Source organism: Giraffa tippelskirchi, chromosome 1 (assembly GCF_054371585.1).
Source record: "Giraffa tippelskirchi isolate mGirTip1 chromosome 1, T2T-mGirTip1v1.2.pri, whole genome shotgun sequence".
In the NCBI taxonomy this organism is placed as follows: Eukaryota; Metazoa; Chordata; class Mammalia; order Artiodactyla; family Giraffidae; genus Giraffa; species Giraffa tippelskirchi.
In genome coordinates this window covers 74,878,180-74,902,854 of record NC_137275.1, presented here as the reverse complement: position 1 = coordinate 74,902,854, position 24,675 = coordinate 74,878,180, and the positions used below count along the sequence as shown (strand labels likewise).

The following is a 24,675-nucleotide window of genomic DNA, read 5'->3' as shown; positions in this document are numbered from 1 at the left end:
AGGCCAAAAAAATTTCTAGTTTTGTTCTGTAAAGTCAAAGTGTAGAGTCAAGAAACTATATATATATTGTGTGATTCCCTTTATATGAGATAGCCAGAAAAGGCAAATTTTTAGAAACAGAGGTAGATTTGTGATTGTCTAGGGGTTGGGAGCCAGGAGGGGACTGTGAATGTATAGGAGATTAGCTATACATGCCTGAGGGACCTTATTTAAGGCAGTGAAAATGTTCTGAAACTCTTTTATGGTGATAGCTATACCACTTAGTAAAATTACTAAAAATCATTGAACTGTGTACTTGAAAAGGTAGATTTTATGATATGTAAAATACACCGCGGTAACATTGTTTTGAAAAATACAAATACAGAAAAAAATTGGAGTGAGGAGAAGTGGATGTTTTAACAAGAAATGAAACACATGAAAAGATGCTCAGTGTTGCTCATTTTTAGAGAGAAATACAAAACAAAACTACGATGAGGTATCATTGCACACTGGTCAGAATGGCCATCATCAAAAAGTCTACAAACAATAAATGCTGAAGAGGCTGTGGAGAAAAGGGAACCCTCTAATACTGTTAGTCGGAATGCAAATTGATACAGCCACTATGGAGAACAGTATGGCAATTACTTAAAAAACTAGGAATAAAACTGCCATATGATCCAGCAATCCTACTACTGGGCATATACCCGAGGAAACCATAAATGAAATGACCTGGGTTTGATTCTGCTTCACTGAAATCCCAGAGGCAATTCTGTCAGCCCAGGAACCCAACAGAAGAATGTGTTTACCTGCCAAAACCAGTCTATAAAGACCAGAAGACATGTTTGCTCCTTCAAATGCACAGATACCAATACATGGCTACACAGATCTCGGAGAATCAGGCAAACATGATATCACAAATGGAAACTAGTAAAGCCCCAATAACCAAACCAAATAAATGGAAATAGACAAGTTTTCTAAAAAGAATTTTTAAAATTATGTTTTAAAAGCTTATTGAGATACAAGAGAACATTGATAGACAACTAAATAAAATTAAAAAAATAGTACTTAATAGATCAAGGAGTATAATAAAGAAATAGAAACCATGAAAGGAGTCAAACAGAAATCCTGGAGCTGAAGACGACAATAACAGAACTAAAAATTTGATAGAGAGCTTCAACAGTGCAGACTTGATTGTGAAGAATAAAGAATCAGCCAACTTGGAAATAGGTTATTTAGCTTTAGTTGTAGTAACAACAACAACAAAAAAGAATGCAAAAGAGTGACAAAATCATGCAAGACCTAGAGAACACCATTAAGCAAATGAATATACATGACTTAGAAGTCCAAACAGGAGAAAGAGAAAGAAAGAAAAAAACTTATTTTAAAAATAATGGCTGAAAATTTCCTGAATCTTAAAAAGGATATGGATATCCAGATGAAGCTAAAAGGACCCCGAACAAGGTTACTCTGGAACGTGTTATACAAATTGTCAAAAGTTAAAAGCCGAAAGAGACTCTTGAAAGGAGTATGACAGAAAACAACTCAACACATACAAAGCAACCCCATAAGGCTATAAGTGGATTTTTTGGCATGACCCTTATAGGCTGGGAGGGAATGGGATGATACATTCTTCTTGTGAAAGAAAAATTTGCCAACCAGGAATACTCTGTCTAACAAAACTGTCCTTCATAAAAAGGGTTAAAATATTCAGTTATAAGATTAGTAAGTTCTGGGCATCTAATGCTCTGCATGATGATAATAGTTAACAGTACTGTATTGTATACTTGAAATTTGCTAAGAGAGTCAATCTTAACTGGTCTCACCAGAAAAACTAAATTGTAGCCATGAGATGATGGATATGTTAATTTGCCTGTTTGCAGTAATCAGCTTACAATGTATACATATATCAAATCATCACACTTATATACCTTAAAGATATACAATTTGTATTTGTCAATTATACCTCAGTAATGTTAGAAAAAATTACATAGCATGCATGTAATATTTTGGTCTACGTTTCAGTTTTGTCAGGTGACCCTGTAAAAATATTTCAGATCTGAAAAGTAACCTTGGATGAAGAAACCATGATTCTGAAAAGGTGTTCGTTTAACAGATATTTATTGAGTTCTGTGAATTATTGAAGATCACCTAGTTAGTTGACAGGCTGAGATTAATATATGTCTTCTGATTGTTTTGCAGTTATTTCCCGCCTATCTTCTACCTTGATTTACTTCACCTTTCATGTCTTTATACTTCTCTCTTCAACCTGATTGTGACTTTCTGAATTAGAGGGACTGAGTCTTATTAGTTGTGTTGTTATTTTTTTTTTGTATTCATGATAGTACCTACTAGTCATACACTTAGCCAATCCTGCCATAGTCATTATTCTTGTAATATTATTACAGGTGCTCAATATGAATTTAAATTCTACTATATTTATCTTGACCGACTTAAACTTCTCTGAGATTGAGGTCTGATTCTAAAATGGCAGAATTTTATGTGTCAATTCCCTTTCTTGTGGTCCTTGGAAAGTGTTCCTTTGGAAAGGTTCCCAAGGGAACCCTGTACTGTCCACTCTTGAAGATGCCACAGAATCCCAGACAGCTGTCCTCTCTCATCATCTTCACTAACTCTCTGTGCCGTCTTCCTGTGGGATGGGTCTCTGGCCCTGATGTGGCATTTCTGTCAGTGATGGGCTGCTTATTTATGTAGAAGTTCATTGTTTTGTGAGGCTTGTTACCTCTGTGTGCAGCTCTCCGCCTTTGTGGCAGAAATTGTGTCTTGTGATGTTTGCTAAATGATTCTTCATATTTTAGTCCCATTACAATAGTAGATTTCATAAGATGCAGATGTCTAATGATTAATAATGAATCAGTATTCAACACTATTAGCTGTACCCATTGTCCTTCAAGATATCTAATCTATTAATTCTGGCAGTTAGCTATGACTTTCTTCATTTCGGAAGTCCAGCCAGTCCCAGAAAGCAGCCATAATTATCCTGTGTTTGTACTTCATAAAGGGCACTCCAGCTACTTCCTGAACGTCTATCTGTTCCCTGGAATGTTGCACTCTCTGCTACTTGGAAAAAATGCTTCAAAATTTTTAACTGACTAGTAAGACTAAAATAAAATTAGGATTCTTAGCTACAAGATTCATAACCATATCATGTACAGTGTAATTTGGAAAACTACCAAATATAAATGTGCTGCTGACGCTGCAAGGTTTCCCGCGATAAGTCCCGTATGAGGAAAGGGAAGTCTAGAAACCACTTTGTGAAAAGCATAGTGGTGAGCCTAACCACACAGTTCACTTACAGAGTTACTATTTTCTGAAGTATTCAGACTCCCTGGCCTTCATAACAAAGATTTATAGAAAAGTAGGTTTGAAATGTCAAAAAGGTCCCAAGCTGTATTAGAAACAAATATCTAACTCTATTTCTAAAGATAGTTTCCTATTCTTCACCGCCACTAGCTCCCATGATAAATATTCCAGGGTCATCTTAGATAAACGCTCTCATATACATTGAATAACTATTAAACATATTTCTAGTATTTTTAATCTCCTTTTTTCCTATAATTTAAAATGAAAGACTCTAATACTTCCCTAGTTAGTTTGATGATTAAAAAAAGCAATTGATCCATTCACCAAGTCTGCCACTCAATACAGTTGCTCTATTCAAATTTTTGCATTCACTAGAATGCAAATTTCAATTTGAATTTCTTTTTTTTATAAACTCTATTTATAGTACGAGTGGTTGGTGAAAGGGAAGGTAAGTAATGGTAAAGAAATTGATTATGATGTTTGCAGATCATTCCCAGGAACATGTAAATCATCAGAGTATATCAGGATTGCTGTGGTCTTAGTTGAAATTATTTTAGTAATTCAAAGTCAACAAACTCTTAGTGGGCACATTCTTTGTACTGCACATTTTGCACTGGGACCTAAGAAGTCAGAGAGAACTAGGGAACAGTCTCTAATCTTCAGGGGTCTCCTAGTCCATTAAGTGAGGCAAACTTATATGTGCTTAGAAGGCAATAGCACCCCACTCCAGTACTCTTGCCTGGGAAACCCCATGGATGGAGGAGCCTGGTAGGCTACAGCCCATGGGGTCGCGAAGAGTCAGACACGACTGAGCGACTTCACTTTCACTTTTCACTTTCATGCACTGGAGAAGGAAATGGTAACCCACTCCAATATTCTTGCCTGGAGAATCCCAAGGACGAAGGAGCCTGGTGAGCTGCCGTCTATGGGGTCCCACAGAGTCGGACACGACTAAAGCAACTTAACAGCAGCAGCAACAATGGTATGAAATGCAAAAGGTTTAAAACTGACATATAGATATGTTATAAAAGCAAAGAGGACTTATCATAGAATAAATGTCGTATCATTCAAGGCCTTTTAGAAATCTGGCTCATCCTATCTTCTTGACTTACTCTTTAACAGTTCTTTATTCTACTAAACCCAGGTTACATTCAGTTCAGTTCAGTTAAGAAGCGCAGTCGTGTCCGACTCTTTGCAACCCCATGAACTGCTGCATGCCAGGCCTCCCTGTCCATCACCAACTCCCGGAGTCCACCCAAAACCATGTCCATCGAGTCGGTGATGCCATCCAACCATCTCATCCTCTGTCGTCCCCTTCTCCTCCTGCCCCCAATCCTTCCCAGCATTAGGGTCTTTTCCAATGAGTCAACTCTTCGCATGAGGTGGCCAAAGTATTGGAGTTTCAGCTTCAACATCAGTCCTTCCAATGAACATCCAGGGCTGATTTCTTTTAGGATGGACTGGTTAGATCTCCTTGCAGTCCAAGGGACTCTCAAGAGTCTTGTCCAACACCACAATTCAAAAGCATCAATTCTTCTGTGCTCAGCTTTCTTTATAAACCAACTCTCACATCCATACATGACCACTGGAAAAACCATAGCCTTGACTAGATGGACCTTTGTTGGCAAAGTAATGTCTCTGCTTTTTAATATGCTGTCTAGGTTGGTCATAACTTTCTTTCCAAGGAGTAAGCGTCTTTTAATTTCATGGCTGCAATCACCATCTACAGTGATTTTGGAGCCCAAAAAAATAAAGTCAGCCACTGTTTCCCCATCTATCTGCCATAAAGTGATGGGACCGGATGCCATGATCTTAGTTTTCTGAATGTTGAGCTTTCAGCCAACTTTTTCACTCTCCTCTTTCACTTTCATCAAGAGGCTCTTTAGTTCTTCTTCACTTTCTGCCATAATGGTGATGCCATCTGCATATCTGAGGTTATTGATATTTCTCCCGGCAATCTTGATTCCAGCTTGTGCTTCCTCCAGCCCAGCATTTCTCATGATGTTCTCTGCATATAAGTTAAATAAGCAGGGTGACAATGTACAGCCTTGATGTACTCCTTTTCCTATTTGGAACCAGTCTATTGTTCCATGTCCAGTTCTAACTGTTGTTTCATACCTGCATACAGGATTCTCAAGAGGCAGGCCAGGTGGTCTGGTATTCCCATCTCCTTCAGAATTTTCCACAGTTTATTGTGATCCACACAGTCAAAGGCTTTGGCATAGTCAATAAAGCAGAAATAGATGTTTTTCTGGAACTCTCTTGCTTTTTCGATGATCCAGCAGATGTTTGTAATTTGATGTCTGGTTCCTCTGCCTTTTCTAAAACCAGCTTGAACATCTGGAAGTTCACGGTTCACATATTGCTGAAGCCTGGCTTGGAGAATTTTGAGCATTACTTTACTAGTGTGTGAGATGAGTGCAATTGTGCAGTAGTTTGAGCATTCTTTGGCATTGCCTTTCTTTGGGATTGGAATGAAAACTGACCTTTTCCAGTCCTGTGGCCACTGCTGAGTTTTCCAAATTTGCTGGCATATTGAGTGCAGCACTTTCACAGCATCATCTTTCAGGATTTGAAATAGCTCAACTGGAATTCCATCACCTCCACTAGCTTTGTTCATAGTGATGCTTCCTAAGGCCCACTTGACTTCGTATTCCAGGATGTCTGGCTCTAGGTGAGTGATCACACCATCGTGATTATCTGGGTCGTGAAGATCTTTTTTGTACAGTTCTTCTGTGTATTCCTGCCACCTCTTCTTAATATCTTCTGCTTCTGTTAGGTCCCTACCATTTCAGTCCTTTATTGAGCCCATCTTTGCATAAAATGTCCCCTTGATATCTCTAATTTTCTTGAAGAGATCTCTAGTCTTTCCCAATCTGTTGTTTTCCTCTATTTCTTTGCCTGATCGCTGAGGAAGGCTTTTTTATCTCTCCTTGCTATTCTTTGGAACTCTGTATTCAAATGGGTATATCTTTCCTTTTCTCCTTTACTTTTCACTTCCTTTCTTTTCACAGCTATTTGTAAGGCCTCCTCAGACAGCCATTTTGCTTTTTTGTGTTTTTTTCGATGGGGATGGTCTTGATCCCTGTCTCCTGTACAATGTCATGAACCTCCATCCATAGTTTATCAGGTATTCTGTCTATCAGATCTAGTGCCTTAAATCTATTTCTCCCTTCCACTGTATAGTCATAAGGGATTTGATTTAGGTCATACCTGAATGGTCTAGTGGTTTTCTCCACTTTCTTCAATTTCAGTCTGAATTTGGCAATAAGGAGTTCATGATCTGAGCCACAGTCTGCTCCTGGTCTTGTTTTTGCTGACTGTGTAGAGCGTCTCCATCTTTGGCTGCAAAGAATATAATCAATCTGATTTCAGTGTTGACCATCTGGTGATGTCCATGTGTAGAGTCTTCTCATGTGTTGTTGGAAGAGGGTGTTTGCTATGACCAGTGTGTTCTCTTGGCAGAACTCTATTAGCCTTTGCTCTGCTTCATTCTGTACTCCAAGGCCAAATTTGCTTGTTACTCCAGATGTTTCTTGATTCCCTACTTTTACATTCCAGTCCCCTTTAATGAAAAGGACAACTTTTGGGGTGTTAATTCTAGGAGGTCTTGTAGGTCTTCATAGAACTCTTCAACTTCAGCTTCTTCAGCATTACTGGTCGGGGCATAGACTTGGATTATTGTGATAGTGAATGGTTTGCCTTGGAAACAATCAGAGATCATTCTGTCGTTTTTGAGATTGCATCCAAGTACTCATTTCGGACTCTTTTGTTGACCGTGATGTCTTCTCCATTTCTTCTAAGGGATTCCTGCCCACAGTAGTAGATATAATGGTCATCTGAGTTAAATTCACCCATTCCAGTCCATCTTAGTTCACTGATTCCTAGAATGTCGACGTTCACTCTTGCCATCTCCTGTTTGACCACTTCCAATTTGCCTTGATTCATGGACCTATCCTCCCAGGTTCCTATGCAATATTGCTCTTAACAGCATCAAACCTTGCTTCTATCACCAGTCCCATCCACAACTGGGTGTTGTTTTTGTTTTGGCTCCATCCCTTCATTCTTTCTGGAGTTATTTCTCCACTGATCTCCAGTAGCATATTGGGCACCTACCAACCTGGGGACTTCATCTTTCAGTGTCCTATCTTTTTGCCTTTTCATATTGTTCATGGGGTTCTCAAAGCAAGAATACTGAAGTGGTTTGCCATTCCCTTCTCCAGTGGACCACATTGCAACCACATTATTCATATATCCCAGTGGTTCCACACATTTGTGTCTTTCTTAATTTGTTCTCTTTATCTGGAGTGTCCTTATTCCACTCTGTCAGTGGTCAATTTTCATCTCCTCTAGGAAGCTCCCATTAACTCTTGCCATTTCGTATAAGTAGAATCACAGAATACGTGCCCTTTTGGATCTACCTTCTTTCACTTATCATATGCTTTAGAGGTTCATTTATATGAATGAAGTATCAGTATGTCATTCCTTTTATGACTTGAATAATATCCCATTGTATTAATATGTGTACACCACATTTTTAATTCATCAGTTGATGAACATTTGGGTTGCTTTTACTTTGGGCCTATTACAAATAATGCTAGTGTAAATATTTGTGTGCAGCTCTTTCTCTGGACATATTTTCAGTTCTCTTGAGTATATGCCTAGGGATGGAATTTCTGGATCATATGGTAAGTCTGTTTGATTTCTTGAAGAACTGATAAGTTGTTTCTCAAAGTGACTGCTTCATTTGGCATTCCCATTGGCAATGTATGTTGTTTCCAGTTTCTTGCTATCCTTACGAACACCTGTAATTGTCTTTTTATTGTAATCATTCTGATGGGTGTGGAACAGTCTCTCATTGTGGTTTTGATTTGTGTTTCCCTAATGACTAATGATGTTGAGCACATTTTCATGTGTTTGTTAGCCATTTGTATATCTTCTTTGGAGAAATGTCCATTCAAATTCCTTGTCCATTTTTAAAAATTGGGTTATTTGTCATTTTATTGAGTTGGAAGAATTCTCTGTATGTTCTGAATACTATCCTTTATCAGATATATGATTTTCAAATATTTTCTCATTCTGTGGGTTGTATTTTCACTTTTTTGATAGTATCATTTGAAGGACAAAAGTTTTTTTTTGTTTTTATTGTCCAGTTAATCTGTTTTTTCTTTTGTTGTTTATGATTTTTATGTCCTATGCAAGAAACCTTTGCCTAATCCAAAAGCAAAGATTTACATCTATGATTTCTTCTAAGAGTTGTATAGTTTTGCTCTTATATTTAGGTATTTCATTCCTTTTGAGTTAATTGTTAGATACAGTGTGAAGCACAGGTCCAGTTTCATTATTTCGCATGTGGATATTAGTTTGCCCCACCACCGTTTGTTGAAAAGATTATTCCTTTCCCATTAAATTGTCTTTTTGGTTTCTTTGTCAAACATCTAAGTCTGATGTTAGAATAACAAAAACAAAGCTAAAGATAGTAGCTCTTCTCTCACCACATTTGTTTTCTGAAAACATGAACTTCGCTTTAGTAGAGAAATAAGCATGGCTTAGATTTATAAAATATTGTACACAATCCAAAGATTTTGTCCTATTTCACACAGCAATTAAGAAAGACTGTTACCTCCTGCCTCCCAAATCTACCAGTGTACCCATAGCTGTACCCTTACACTCTGCCTTCTCTTCTTTCTCAGTGGGTGAACTGAACTTGTACCTCTCTGGGGTCAACCTTTGTGCTGGTACTCTGAACCCCAATCTCTCTCACTCACTCAAGGACTAAGTTAGAATAATCACTTCCTTTCTCTATGACATCAATTTCACCTTTCCAGAGTTTTCCCATCAGCATAGAAGCATTTAATAATAGCTCTCAGTATTTTTTAATCCTCCCTAGAAACAATATCCCTCTTCATTTTTAGAGCTCTGGTAAAGGATTATATGTACTTGCTGTCTCCATAGCCTTTCCTCCCATTTCTTTCTTCAACCCACACACCACTGAAATTGTGCTTGTCAGGAACACCAGCAACCTCCATCTTGCCAAATCCAAAGGTCAGTCTACTGTTCTCATTTTACTCTCGTCTCTCAGCAGGATTTGACCGAACTAATGACTGTTTTGAAGCACTTTATTCACTTCGCTTCTGCAGTACTACACTGTCCTGATTTTCCTCTGATCTTATTAGACACCCTTTATTAGTCCTATTTGCAAAATCTGTGTTTTCCAGACCTCTCAAAGTTGGAACATGGAAAGGCTCAGTCCTATGACCTCTTCTCAAGCTGTGCTCATCGTGGGTACATTCATCCAGGTCCACAGTTTTGAATACCATCTTTAGGCCTATGACCTCCAAAATTATACTTCCAGCTCCAATCTCTCAATATAATTATATTCCAAATTATTATATCCAGTTGGTAGGACAAGCTACTTAGCCTTGGGGTACCCCCCAATGCAAAACGAAAATGTGGAACCCTTTGTTAAAAATTGAAAATTTTAAGATGGCAGCAGCAGAGCATAAAACCAGATATGGGGCTTTGTGCGCATGGTCCATGAGAAACTGCATATTTCATATGCCCATGAGGTCAGCCCTGCCTATTGGCTATCTGATAAATGTATTTGGATATTGAATGAGCATACCACACTCAATCTATATAAAGCAAAACTCCTCATTTACACTTCTGCCTAAAAAAAGACAATCTCATTTCTACCCAGGTTTTCCCCCATCTTAATAATTTGTACCATTCACCCAGTTGTGATCAGTCACTTCAGTCACGTCCAACTCTTTGCGATCCCATAACCTGTAGCCCACCAGGCTCCTCTGACCATGGGATTTTCCAGACAAGAATACTGGAGTGGATTGCCGTTTCTTTTTCCAGGGGATCTTCCCGACCCAGGGGTCAAACCTGTGTCTCTTTTGTCTCCTGCATTGGTAGGAAGGCTCTTTACCACTAGCGCCACCTGGGAAGCCCTGCTAAATGCATGGTAGACTTTAAAATTATTGTTTAATCGCTAAGTTGTATCCGACTCTTTGTGACCCTATGGACTATAGCCTGCTGGCTTCCTCTGTCCATGGGATTACCCAGGCAAGAACAGTGAAGTGGGTTGCCATTTATTTCCTTCTCCAATTCACCCAGTTACTGAGGCCAAAAATTTGTTACTCCTCTATTTTTTTCAACCAATTCATCAGCAAGTTCTGTTGGCTCTACCTTTGAGATACATGCTCAAACATCTGGCATCTAAATTTTCAGTCTCAAATCATCATCTCACAGATAATTTTTCATTACAAGGATAAAACATTCTTTTACAGTGGAAAAATCTAGCAATCACTACTTGAATCAAGTGATTAAACTTATCATTGTGGATAGAAATATAAGAAGCATAAAAATATTTTTGAGGAGTAGAAATATTATAGAAATATTTTACTGGTTATTAAGTGAAATGTAATGTTATAAAACAGTACATACTGCATAATCCTGTATCTTATTGTAAAATATGCGTAAAATTTACCATTTCATCCATTTTTACATATATAGTTTGCTCGCATTAAATACTTCACATTGTCCCATCTTTATGTAATTATAAAAATTATATCTAAATAGAGAAAAATGAAAGGACACAGAATCATATTAAATACTGGTTATGTAAGTAATGGGATTGTGTTTGACTTTTATATTCTTTTTTCTCTATTTTCTAAATTTTCTGTGTGAGTTTAGATTATATAATTTGCAATAAGAAATAATGTCTGTTATATTTTAAATAAAGGATGACAAATGTTTCAAGAGAGATACAGTAATTGTTAGATTTTCAGTTCAGTTCAGTCGCTCAGTTGTGTCCGACTCTTTGCGACCCCATGAATTGCAGCACGCCAGGCCTCTCTGTCCATCACCAACTCCCGGAGTCTACCCAAACCCATGTCCATCGAGTCAGTGATGCCATCCAACCATCTCATCCTGTGTCGTCCCCTTCTCCTCCCACCCCCAATCCTACCCAGCATTAGGGTCTTTTCCAATGAGTCAACTCTTTGCATGAGGTGGCCAAAGTTTTGGAGTTTCAGCTTCAGCTTCAGTCCTTCCACTGAACACCCAGGAATGATCTCCTTTAGGATGGACTGGTTGGATCTCCTTACATTCCAAGGGACTCTCAAGAGTCTTTTCCAACACCACAATTCAAACGCATCATTTCTTTGGCACTCAGCCTTCTTTATGGTCCAACTCTCACATCCATACATGACTACTGGAAAAACCACACCTTTGACTAGACAGACCTTTGTCGGCAAAGTAATGTCTCTGCTTTTTAATATGCAGTCTAGGTTGGTCATAGCTTTTCTTCCAAGGAGCAGCCATCTTTTAATTTCGTGGCTGCAGTCACCATCTGCAGTGATGTTGGAGCCCCAAGAAATAAAGTCTCTCACTGTTTTCATTGTTTCCCCCTCTATTTGCTGTGAAGTGATGGGACCAGATGCCATGATCTTCGTTTTTTGAATGTTGATTTTTAAGCCAGCTTTTTTATTCTCCTCTTTCACTTTCAGGACTTCCCTGGTGCCTCAGACAGTAAAGCATCTGCCTGCAACGTGGAGACCCAGGTTCAATCGCTGGGTCAGGAAGATCCCCTGGAGAAGGAAATGGCAACCCACTCCAATACTCTTGCTTGGAAAATTCCATGGATGGAGGAGCCTGGTAGGCTACAGTCCATGGGGTCGCAAAGAGTCGGACACAACTGAGTAACTTCACTTTCACTTTCACTTTCATCAAGAGGCTCTTCAATTCTTCTTTACTTTCTGCCATAAGGGTGGTGTCATCTGCGTATCTGAGGTTATTGATATTTCTCCTAGCAGTCTTGATTCCAGTTTGTGCTTCATCCAGTCCAGCATTTCGTGTGATGTACTCTGCATATAAGTTAAATAAGCAGGGTGACAATATACAGCCTTGACGTACTCCTTTCCCAATTTGGAACCAGTCCGTTGTTCCATGTCCAGTTCTAACTGTTGCTTCTTGACCTGCATACAGATTTATCAGGAGGCAGGTAAGGTCATCTGGTATTCCCATCTCTTGAAGAATTTTCCACAGTTCGTGTGTGTGAGTAGAATTTCAGTTTTACTTTGTTAAGCTATGAAAAGCAGTTAAAGCTTTTTGATATTACAGTAGTGTTTTGGGAAGATCAGTTCTGTATAATCTGTATTTATCGTGGAAAAGACCAAAATCCATAACTTACTGTGAAAGCTATCATCCAGAGGCCCTGTGTGTGTGTATGTGTGTTTAGGCAGTCAGTTGTGTCTGACTCTTTGCAGCCCCGTAGACTATAGCCTGCCAGGCTATAGTTCATGGGATTTTACAGGCAAGAATTTTGAAGCAAGTTGCCATTTCCTACTCCAGTGGATTTTCCCAACCCAAGGGATTGAACAGGATTGAACCTGTGTCTCTGGCATCTCCTGCACCGGCAGGCAGATTCTTTACTACTAGCACCACCTGGAAAGCCCTCATTCAGAAATTAAGTAATAAAAATTTTAACTATGGGGAGGGGTAAGGAGCATGGAAAAGAACAGGTGATGGTAGTGAACTCACCAAAAATGAGAGAGGCAATATTATCTCATTTGAGCTTCTCTTTGTAACAGAGTATCCATTCAGTTATCATTTGGTTTGGCCAAACTCTACCATTTATCTGTTTCATATAGAGTGATTTGAAGTCTAGGCTAATATTTCTAGAGGTGCTCATATTTGTCCAAACGTATTTTACTAGGTTGTTTCCAGACTTTTCAAATTGGATTATTTTACAATTTAGAGTTGTCTTCCTGAAGCAACATTTTGGAAACCTATTATGGAATTAGAACTCACTTTTCAATGCATTTTTTGTTTTTAAATAATGAATTAACTGCATTGCCTATTTGGAGGAGACCGTTGCTTTTATTAACTTTATGTATTTATTTATAGGTCCTAATTTATTTGAAGTTTCTTTGTCCGACTCTATATCTCCATACTAAAATTCAATGAGGAAAAAGTTTTTGGATTCATTAATGAATTCTAATAATGCTCTACACATGAATAGCACTAGAAAAAGAAGATATATATGCAATTATTTAATGCAGTGGGTCAGTTCTCTGAAGTGTTGAATTTAAAATAATTTTTTAAAATCAGATCCTTTAAAATGCTCTAGGGATGTTGACACTTTAGGGCACCACTACTGTGATTTTTTTTTTTTTTTTTTTTTATTGAGGTATGGTTGATTTACAGTGTTATACAGTTCAAGTGTACAATATACCAATTCACATCTTTATAGATTATTCTCCATTTAAAGTTATTGTAAAATAGTGGCTATATTCCCTGTGCTGTATAATGTTTCCTTATAACTTATTTTATACATAACAGTTTGTGCCTCTTAATCCCCTACTCCTATTTTGCCCTTCCCCCCTTTCGTCTCCCCACATGTAACCACTAATTTGTTCTCTGTATCTGTGAATCTGTTTCTCTTTTGTTATATTAATTTGCTTTATTTGTGTGATTTTTTTTTAATGTGACCTATTATTGGTAATACAAATGATCACTATTTCCTCTTATTTTCTTTCTTAATATATTTTCATTTATCCATTCATTAATTGCTTGAAAGCAAAGCATTCCACTTTATGATAAAAATAAATTAATTTTACCAGCTAATGTATTGCCATTGAGAGATTTTGTGCTCATGCTCAGTATTTTATGTCTCGGAAAGATGAAGAGTTTATGTCTGAGGAATACAGAATCAGCAGTGATTACCAATCAGTTACCATATCACAGTAAATAATTTTGGCATTTCTCAAAGAGAGCCCCACTGAAGTCTGCTTCTCCTCTGCAGGAAATACTGTTTAACAGGGTGAACGGTCACTGGGACAGTCTCAGGCAGCTGATCTCAGGTGTGGTAGCAGCTGTTGTGTGGGGCATGACTTATTTTGTGAGAACAGAAATGCTATTATCTGGGCTCCCGAGGGAGATTTGGAGAAAGTCATGCCCAGGGAGTCCCATTCCAGGAAAATGTGCTCAAGCACTTATTTATTGGCAGTGGTCACTAACTGAGACTCCATCTGGCAAAAATGTGGATTTTTCCCTGTCCCAGAAAGTTGGAGAACAATTATGTAAGTTGTTTCAAAGAATTTATTTTTAACCACTTTTTATGAAGAGATTGCAGTCTCTCTGTTAGAAGAAATTCGCTTTTTTAAAGAAGAAATAGAGCTTCTGTATGAATTTCTATATAACTGTGTATTTATGTACCATAGATTGCAATTGTCTTTTTTATTTTAATTTTTATACAATTTTAATGTTTGTACTCCATTTTCAGTTTTTATGCAATATTGGCTATATTCCCCATGAGTAGGTACTGTAATTACTTGTCTTTTGATTTGACATTCTTTCTGGTGAAAGTTTTGATGCTTGTATGGGGAATGCTGGAACCAGTTAGTGAAGTCAAAGTGTCAGTGGGGTGGAAAGGGGAACCCTGAGTGGTGCCTCTCCAGCTGTGGAGGCCTTTCAGCTTTGCCTCACTGTTTGCAGCCTTGTCCTCTACCCCCTATGGCAGCTCTACAGGAGTCTAAAACCCGAATAAGTGAACTGTGTGTGCCACTGTAGGCTCCACCAAGGCCAGTCAGGTGTGTTTTAATGAAATAACTCCATACACCATTTTAAAAGCAAGATCTATCATTAGAATTAAAAAGGTGTGTCTTTGGAAAAAGGGGCTTCCCCTATGGCTCTGTAGTAAAGAATCCATCTGCAGTGCAGGAGACCTAGGTTCGATTCTTGGGTCAGGAAGATCCCCTAGAAGAGGAAATGGTGACCCACTCCAGTATTCTTGCCTGGAGAATTCCATGGACAGAGGAGCCTGGCTGGCTATAGCCCATAGGGCTGCAAAGAGTCGGACACAACTGAAGCGACTTAGCATGCAACTTGTCTTTGAAAAAACAATTACATAATTTCTATCCCTGTGGGATTTTTTTCCAGCAATCTTTAATTATATACTAAACAATTCTAATAAGTAATGAAATATTTTAATTATGTTGATTTTATTAATTATGTTTATTTGGGCCTTAAGTAAAGCAAACATCTTTGTTTCTGCTGTAACTAAAGAAAATTAGTTTACCTAACTAGAAATTCCTTACTCCTATTAGCATGAACCTGTTTTAAATGTCACTGTTTTGCTTTCTAAAATAAATCTTTTATGAGGCTTTATAATCATTCTTTGAGTTAAGAAATGCTGTAGTTTTTTAACATAAAAACAATTGATAGCCTACCTGTCATTTCCATGTATTTATTTCTTAGAGGAATACAATTAAGAATACAATTTAAAACTTGATTTTCCATCTTTTCTGTTTCTTCCTCTTCCCTTCAACACCCCATGCCAACCACTTCCTTTACCTACTACAACACAGCTGTCCTCTACCATTACACAACACACACACACACACACACACACACACTCATACTCTGTTGACTCAGAGTAGCAAAAGAGGTTTGTTCTGGTCCACTGTCTGTCTTTGGTTCAGACAGCCATTATTAGACTATATGCTGTTGCTGCTTAGTCCGACTCTTTTGTGACCCCAGGTACTGTAGCCCTCCAGGCTCCTCTGTCCATGGGATTTCCCAGACAAAGATACTGGAGTAGGTTTCTATTTCCTTCTGCAAGGGATCTTCCCAACTCAGGGATTAAACCTGCATCTCCTGCATTGCACGAGGATTCTTTACCATCAGCCACCTGGGAAGCCCTTATTTAATACATTTGCACTCATCTAAATATAAAACTCAGACCAAAAGAAAGGATTCTTTCTTTCCTGTAATCAGTTGATAATGTGTGTTATTGATGAGTAAATATAATGCCTATTCATCTTTGAAAGCTTTCATATCATGGAAATGCTGTGGCATTCAGATGCCAGCTTCATGCCCGCCACTTACTATCTGCATGCTGAAGATAACTTCTTCATTTCCACATCTATTCGAATGAACACAGCATAACTTCTCAGTACATGCTGATTGCTTTCCATGTACCACCCCTTCAGTTTCTTCTCCCTCCTCACCTTTATTTTTGACATTGACTGTGGTTGATAATGATCCTATCTGCTGATGAGCCCTGGACTTCACTAGTCCAATTGCTGGAGAGCAAGTTTAGTCAGAATCCCGTGTAGTGGTACCAGGGTATCTAAATTACATGTGCCCTAAAAATCCTGGCTTCATAATTACAAAAACTCCTGTCAGATTTAGTCATTACCATTTATGAATACTATGTGAGCACCTTGTAGAAGGTTTTGCTCCTTAGTGCAATTTATAAAGATTGATAGAAATATGAGGAAGAAACCTTGCCTGCGAAGCACTTTCTTACCAAACCTGTAAGAAAGAAATTATTTCAACATATTTTTTCTCAGTAAACAAATCAATCTGATATTAAAACAACATATGAGAACAAAATAATGTGGCCAAGAAATGTTCTCAGTTCTTCAGTTGCTTCAAATTGATGTTGAAATTAAAACAAATGAAGCCACATCATTTTTGGAGCAGTTGTTGCTCTTGATATCACAAGTGCAAACAAACCTATTGCCAAACACTTGGAATCTGCTGAAGAAGTTATGTAAGAAAATTAGAAGTCTGCAAGCCAGCTGAAGTGTAGAAAAAGAAATAAGACAGCCTGGGAGAGGTTGGGTGATGTAAAGTGCTTAAAAGATTTTGAAAGTTTTGGATAGAATCTTACTTTACACATCTCTGCAATTGCACATCAGTGTATAACCCCAATAGTTTATTTCTTTAACTAGTTATTGGTTATCATTATCCTTCATTTGAATCTAAAAGAGGTGTCTACTTTATCTCTAACGTAAACCTGGAGAAGGGAATGGCTACCCACTCCAGTATTCTTGCCCAGAGAATTTCATGGACAGAGGAGCCTGGCAGGCTACAGTCCATGGGGTTTCAAAGAGTTGGACATGACTGAGTGACTTACAAAAAACAAACAAAAAACCTAAAATAGGAAATGTTTAAAAAGTAGTGGAAACACTGCTTGATAAGTGAAAATCTAATCAAAGGAGCTATGCTTAGACTCTGAAGAGAGATTGATATATCAGTTCATTCATTCAGCACTATTGGATGTCTGTTCTGTGTAATGGCTACAGGAAAAATACAATTCTTATCTTGGAGAACTTTCTTTCCAATAGAGAAAAAATATTTAAATTCAAATAATAATGAAACCTTGTGGTGGGCAAAAAGATAAATATCATAAGAGATGCAAAGGGCTGTCTGAGTTAAAATGAGTAAGAGATTTGTTTCATCTGGCCTAATTCTGCAAGTGTACAGAATTTTGCCAGGCGAAAATGGCATGGAAAAATAGTCTAGACAAAGGGTAAATGTTTGGCCTAGGTAAGTTCAGAGCAGATTTGAAAATGGTGTCCAGGTAAATCTGGATTGGGTTCCTTAGGCGATATAAGCACAGCTGATCTGGAGGAGAATATTGAGGTTAATCAGCAGTCTTAATCATCTTATTAAAAGAATTGGAGTTCATCTAAGAGGTAGCTGGGAGCTCCTAAAGCTTTTGAGAAGAGCAGTGAGTATCCAGTTTACAACCACAGTAGGAAAGTCACTTTAATAGTGAAATGTATTCACTGGAGATAGAATGAATGGAGGCAAAAAGATCATCTTGAAGGTTATCATGATACTGTAGATGACCAAGACCCACTGAGTAAAGAGGCATGACAGAACAATCACAGATTTGGTTAAGGAGAGGAAAGGGAGGAGTAAAGATGACTCATGCGTTGAGGCTGATTCATAGAGAGAATCATAACATCATTAACAAGAGGGGCCAGGAGGAGGAGAATTTGGGGAATCAGATAATATGAAGCTTTGAATGTGTTGATTAGGGTGATAATACTAATAATTATTGAGCACTTATTTGCCAGGAACTATTTTATGTGTTTTATATGCATGATCTCATTTATTCCTCAGAGCAACTTCAGAGCTTTTAAACAGCTTGCCCAAGTTTATGCTGCCTGTCTGTGGTAGAGCTGGAATCCAATCCCTAGGAGCGTAATTCCAGAGTGCAGTTTATTAAACTCTAATAGAGTGCCTGTATTGAAAGATGTGGGGCTGGAAGATGAGGCAGGAAGGGTGTAAGGGAGGAGGGAAGACAGATGAAATAAAAGGAGGATGGAATAATCAGGACGCTTGGAGAATGCCCAGGAAAGATCACAGAGAACCAAAGACTTTCAGAAAACTGAAGGTGGGTGTTTCTGTAAAAGTTAAGAGGAGGAAGAGATCTAAGGCAAGGCATTTAGATTTAGTGACCAAAAGAGCATTGGTGGCTTCAAAAGCAGTTTCAGAAATGTAGTGAAGTCTCAACTACATCGGTGTGAGGCAGAGGAGTAATTTCTGGGGAAGTGGGAGGAGCAGAACTAGTCTTTGGGGAGCCTGTCAGTGGGAAGGGGAGGGAAATGGCACTGCGTCACCAGAGGGTAGGAGTGCCGAGGAAAAGCTTCCAAGGCTGGGGGCACTTACTAGGGCGTCTGTCGGATTGGGGATAGACTTAAGATGGGGGAGAAGAGAAAATGATGAGATTCAATACATGGATAAGAAGTTTGAGTCCTGTGGGTGAGGATGTGTTCCCCTAGACTAGGAAGACAGAAAGAACCAAGCAAAGTGTGCGTGCGTGCATGGGTGTGTGTGTGTGTGTGTGGATGTGTTCCCCTAGACTAGGAAGAAGTCAAAAAGAACCAAGCAAGGGGTGTGTGTGTGTGTGTGTGAGAGAGAGAGAGAGAGAGAGAAATCAAAGACAGCTACAAGCTTGACACATAGTACTGAGGTTCAGGCCAAAATTAAATAGGACTTTTTAGTCTACCCAGTTGCCAGGGTTCTGTGACTTTCTTTTGCAATGTTTAGCAGCCTGGCAGTAGGTCACCCAGCTGGCAGGATGTATACAGGGTGAAGAAGCAGAGGATGTTAGTGAACCTGTTTTGGAAAAACTAAATGCTAAGGAAAGCCAGCAATGCATCTTTTTTTTAAAGCTGTGTTTGGGTGCAGGTTGTCCTCTGCAGATGTGGACAAACAGTTGGAGCTGAATAGAAAGCTCAGGAGGAGGAGGAGGAGGAATGGGGGAGGCAGCGATATGCTGGTTATGAGAGGTGCACCTTGTAGGGCTTGTGGAGGAAATGTGGTCTGGGAGTCCATGTTTGTGAAACTGGCACTGGCAGGGTTCAGAGAGTGGAGCTTCTGCTACTTGACAATGAAGAATTGACACAAGGATGTGGGACATGGAGTAATAAAGCTATTCCAGTGATCCAGGACTCTGGGTGTGGTTTGAGAGGAGGAGCTGCGGTCCAAGTATAAATTCAAAAATGATCATCTAGTCATGCCCTGAAAATCAGCCAAAAGTGAAAAAGGAGGAATTATTATAAATAAATAATAGAGACTTGAAAGGGCAGATAATTACTGAGTTATAGTGTTAGGTGATTTTCAGAAATGACCACTGACATCTCACTAGTAATATGGCATATTAGAGGGATGTTGACTGGAAGATTTAATTATCAGGAAATGTATGTGGAATCAGATGTTAAAATTTGAATGTTCCTATTCAGTATTTTACATCTAGTATGTATTGAATGTAAATTATTATATGATTTAACATAGTTTTTGTAATGCTGGGTCCTTTATTATTGGTCTCATGTCTCTTTTAGCCATACAGTATTGATGTGTTCATAAAATTAAAAGAGAAGATATTGTTTCTATCACTGGAATTTTAACTATTTCAAAAAATATGTTATCCTATGAAATATTTTAAAAACTCATGTAGAATGGATTAAGCACTGTGCTGTACAGCAGAAATCTGAAGCAGACCTGAGCAATCTTAAAACCAGTTTCTGTTCTGCCACTAACTTTGCATGTGAAGTTTCCAAATTGCTTCATTTTCTAGTACCAAGTTTACTCATCAGTGAAGTGATATCATGATATGTAATTGTGATTTCCTATCTCCTGAAATGAAGTGTTAAGCAAAATGTAGAGATCATTTTTGAAAGGTAAAAAACTTAAGAAATACATAAAACAAGGTTATTGTTACTGGAGAACGATTAGAATTTCTAAATCTAGAATCAAAACACTATACTGATACCTTCAATAAAAGTAAGTTCTGAATTTACTTTAAAACACTTAAAACTTCGATTGTTTTAAATGGCTGATTTTAGTTATTGATTCTCTCATAATATCTGAATATAAGTTTTAGGATGACTAATCCATTGTCATAAATATGATAGAGTATTTAGTCGGACAGTGAATATTTTTATTAGTAGGTATAGCAAAGGAGACTGGATGCTTACAGTAGGGCTTTGTGTTCTAAATTCAGAATTATGAGTGATCTGTAAGAAATCTGGGGAAAACTACAGGGGAGAAGGATACCTTTTTGGTCATACAAGCCCCTTCTGTTTCTGAAAGTTGTGGACTCTGGCCCTCTGCCCTTGTACTAAAAGTGATGCTCTGGGCTTTGTTGTAACTCTCAGCAAGTCCTATGCTGTGACGGAAAGCTTAATAAAATATATTTCTAGATTTGTTCTTGCAGTGTTTGAAACCCATGGATTAGTAGTTATGTTCCTAAAACAACACATTAGTATTCCCCACTGAAGAGGAAAATAAGGGAGTTAGGTAACTAACAGGCATTTAGCAGCCCTTATGAGAAATTGACGGAGAAGGCAATGGCATCCCACTCCAGTACTCTTGCCTGGAGAATCCCATGGATGGAGGAGCCTGGTGGGCTGCAGTCCATGGGGTCACTAGAAGTCAGAGATGACTGAGCGACTTCACTTTCACTTTTCACTTTCATGCATTGGAGAAGGAAATGGCAACCCACTCCAGTGTTCTTGCCTGGAGAATCCCAGGGACGGCGGAGCCTGGTGGGCTGCTGTCTATGGGGTCGCACAGAGTCGGACACGACTGAAGCGACTTAGCAGCAGCAGCATGAGAAATTGATTTGGTGTTACCTGTTAAAAAAAAAAAATAGATCAATAAATAACAAACCTACCCAAAATATGCTGGTGATATTCTTAGAGGAAAATGGGTATTTAAATAAACACATTCAATTTTATAAGGATAAAATGCAGAAATAATATGTTGAAATATTTCCATGGGAAATAGTCACACTGATCCCTTGAGACCCTGAGCAGTCAGTCTTAGGACGTGTGTTCTCCCCAGAAATGAGAGCTACGTGCCTTGGGAGATGTCACCAGTGACTAGTAGCCACCGCAATGTAAACATCAGCAGGAAATAAATATGGGTAGGGCAGGGGTCTAGAAGAGTGCCTGCGTGCCTTCTAGAAGAGTATCACGCCTTTCAGTGCTAGTGGTTTGATTTTTTTTTTTTTTTCTTTTTTAAGAAGAAAAGAGACAGGACACAGCTTATGCCTTCTGTCACAGAAACCTTCAGTTTCAGAGGCAGTGTCTTTCCTTGACAAATGGATTTCCTTGTTGGCAGTCTCCGTACTGAGCAGTCAAGGGACTCTGCTCTTGCCGCAGTTATTGGTTGTTTCCCCAGACTGACAAGCCCGTCTGTGGAAGGGCTCCGAGGAAAGTTTCGAGTTACCAGAATTAGGCTAGCCCGTTGAGGAGCCAGGGGAGGAGCAGCAGCCGCCGCAAAAGAAGCAGCGCCTTTAAGCCCTGCAGCAGCTGCTCCTCTGATTGGCTGGGTGGTTCAGCTGCTTCCCTGGAACAAAGGTCAAAGTGGACTGCAGTGGAAATGTAAGAGAGGCAGCAATCGAGTAGCACTGCTTGGAGAAGTTTGGAGGCAGAAAACAGCGGGACGCTGGCAGACTGCAGAGCGAGCTGCTTCTCCGGCGGTGAGGTGCAACCTCCCGCCCCCAGCCTGGCCCAGCCGCTGTGAGCAGCCGGTCCCTGTACAGACGCCCCCACTAGGCGCGGAAGAGACAGTTGTGAGGGTCCCTTGCCAATTTCCAGACAAGGATGGCTTGTGAAATCATGCCTCTGCAAAGGTAGTATTCTTTCCTATTTGGGTTTTTTCTTCCTTATTTTCTGAGTGGTGTAAAACTATATAACTTTGCCAATACTTGGCATCTTTCAGTAATCTGCTGCAAACTCAAGACCAGAAAAATGTAAACATATCGCTTCTTATGCTGACACTTATGCCCAACTTCTTATCTTCCTCACTGTTTGGTGAAGAAGAATGAAAATAAATATGAAACAATAGCTTTGACATCTGAAGAAAAACAGAAACTGAAGAATATATTGAGCAGGTTTAAAATAAAACTGAATTAGAAACTGAATCAGTTTCTAAGTGATGTTGTGAAGCTGCAGTGAGCTCTAATCTCATTTTGAAGGATGGCAACATGGGAAAGACCTTTTAAAAATGCATTTTAGGAGCCCTCTACGTTAAATTTTATATCTAGACAAGGATTTTCTATCAGTAAGTACTTTATAATACATGGACATAGATGCTAAGGATATTATTTCCCCATGAATAATTCTAGATAGATTTATTACACAGATGACACCTTTAAACAAACCAAACTGCTCTGTAAGAATGATTGAGCACAAGGCTCTGTTTTGTTCATTAATGATTGTAATATAGATGGGGGGGGGAGGTAGAGGAGTTATACTAAAGCAGAGAAAAGTAAGTTTAAACAAAGGGCATGTCAAAAAAGAACACTGCTGGTAAATTAAGTGAATAAGGTGTCCTGGAATGGTGAAGCTGGAAGTCACTTCCGAGGTGACGGAGTCCAGCCCTCCAGTTTTCACAACTGGAAAACGAGACTGAGAGTAAGTCCTCAGTTGCCCAAGGTCATGTTTTAGGATTTCTAGAATTTCTTTTGCCAATCATGTTATACTATTTCAGCTACAACTGCTGTACATGCAGTGGCATTTGATTCTATGCAAATGCTTCCTCTAAGAAAACTATAGAGAGTTTTATTAATGGAAGTGATTTTAAAAGTCAAATAGTAAATATGGTTTATCCGTAAGAGGAAAACCTAGACAAAAAATGAATTTCTTTTTTAAAAACCATTTTACCAGACGGTCATGTTGTAACATGAAAATAAGGTAAACCAAAATTGAGTGTTCATTTGAAAAATGGTTCCTGCAGATGTACCCTGTGAGATAAAACGATATAATTGTTTTTCTTTCACTGTAATGACAACTGCACTGTAATGGAACTTGATGTGGATGTCCCTGGAATTCCTTTTCTAAAATTAATAGCCCAAGGGAGCAGAAAGTGATCGATGGATAGATCTGAAATTTGTATATGTTAATTCAGTGGAAAGGGCCATGCATTTGAAACTTGCAAGAAGACTAAAAACTAACGTACACTTTTTGGACTCTTGATGTGGTTTCCAGCTTTAAAGTTGGGGGCTTATTTTTTCTTATAATGATGTCAGTTCTTGAGTGTCTTAAGCATGTCCTTTCTAGAACTTAACTCTGTAATAAGCTGGACAATGATATAATAACTGTTAAGAAAATAGATCTGTATTCTGCTAAAATATTGTTTAGGGAGTTAAGCTGATGAAAGCTAAAATAGAATCAGCGTAATTTCTTCCAAAATTATTAGTCCTTAGTCCTTATTAATAAACCTATGTAAGAGGAATAATGTGAATTTGCATTCAAGATTGCTGATCCCTGTATTCACTGTCTCCCTATGTCTGTGGATTTAATTTGGTTACCTTGCAATCCTCACTTCAGCCTGTGCCTGCCTGTGATCAAACACCTCTTGAAGGCAAGGAACAGGTAGGCTTGTGGGGTTCTCTTTGTTAAGGGAAGTTAAGCGGTTGTGCAGAAAACTTTCTGGTTCCTACACATAATTGCTTCTTCCAAGCCCAATACAGTGTCTTTGGCTAATGATTTCTGTGATCTCTAGTAGAGATCACCCCCAGTTATCCTGCCTGGAGCAGGAAAGTTGCAGAGTCTTACGTTGTGGGCTGAATGCATTGCTCCATTCTATTTAAGAACACTGAGGGGCTGGAAACTGAATTAACAGTGGATGAGGGAAAGAACAGCTTTAAATACCAGTTAAGAGAAACTCATGCTCACTCATGTTTGTAGTGAGCAGAGGGCCCAGTGCTTCTCATACTTTAGATGCATGAGAATTACCTGGGGAACTTATTTTAAAATCAGTGTCTTCCTGCTCCTCTCTTTCCCTAGACTTACTGAATCTGAATCTGGGTGTGACAGGGAAGTATCGACATTTTAACAAGCTTCCTGAAAGTAAATATGGTACAAATGGTCCACACACTCAGAGAAACACTGATCTAAACTCTAGTTAATGATTATAACTTATATAAAGCCATTGACAGCAGGTATATATAAGATACTAACACTACACTACTCAACATCCCCAAATAACATATTGAATATCAGGACCTTATGTGAAGTGTCTTTGTCTTAATTGATGTTTTCATTTGCTAGATGA

At 38.7% G+C, this 24,675-nt stretch overlaps 1 protein-coding gene across 13 annotated transcripts in view; it reads left to right on the top strand.

The window, feature by feature from the left end:
* FAM13A (family with sequence similarity 13 member A) overlaps positions 1–24,675 on the top strand; it is a 321,134-nt gene that overhangs the window by 200,327 nt on the left and 96,132 nt on the right. For 5 of the 13 annotated variants that reach the window (XM_081594296.1, XM_081594318.1, XM_081594286.1 and 2 more), the window contains exon 1: positions 21,983–22,249. The exons of the other annotated variants lie outside the window; for them this stretch is intronic. In XM_081594296.1, the coding sequence (XP_081450422.1) occupies positions 22,221–22,249 (29 nt within the window). In that variant the 5' untranslated portion in view covers positions 21,983–22,220. Of the gene's footprint in view, positions 1–21,982; positions 22,250–24,675 lie in introns of those variants that run through there. 13 annotated transcript variants of the gene reach the window in all.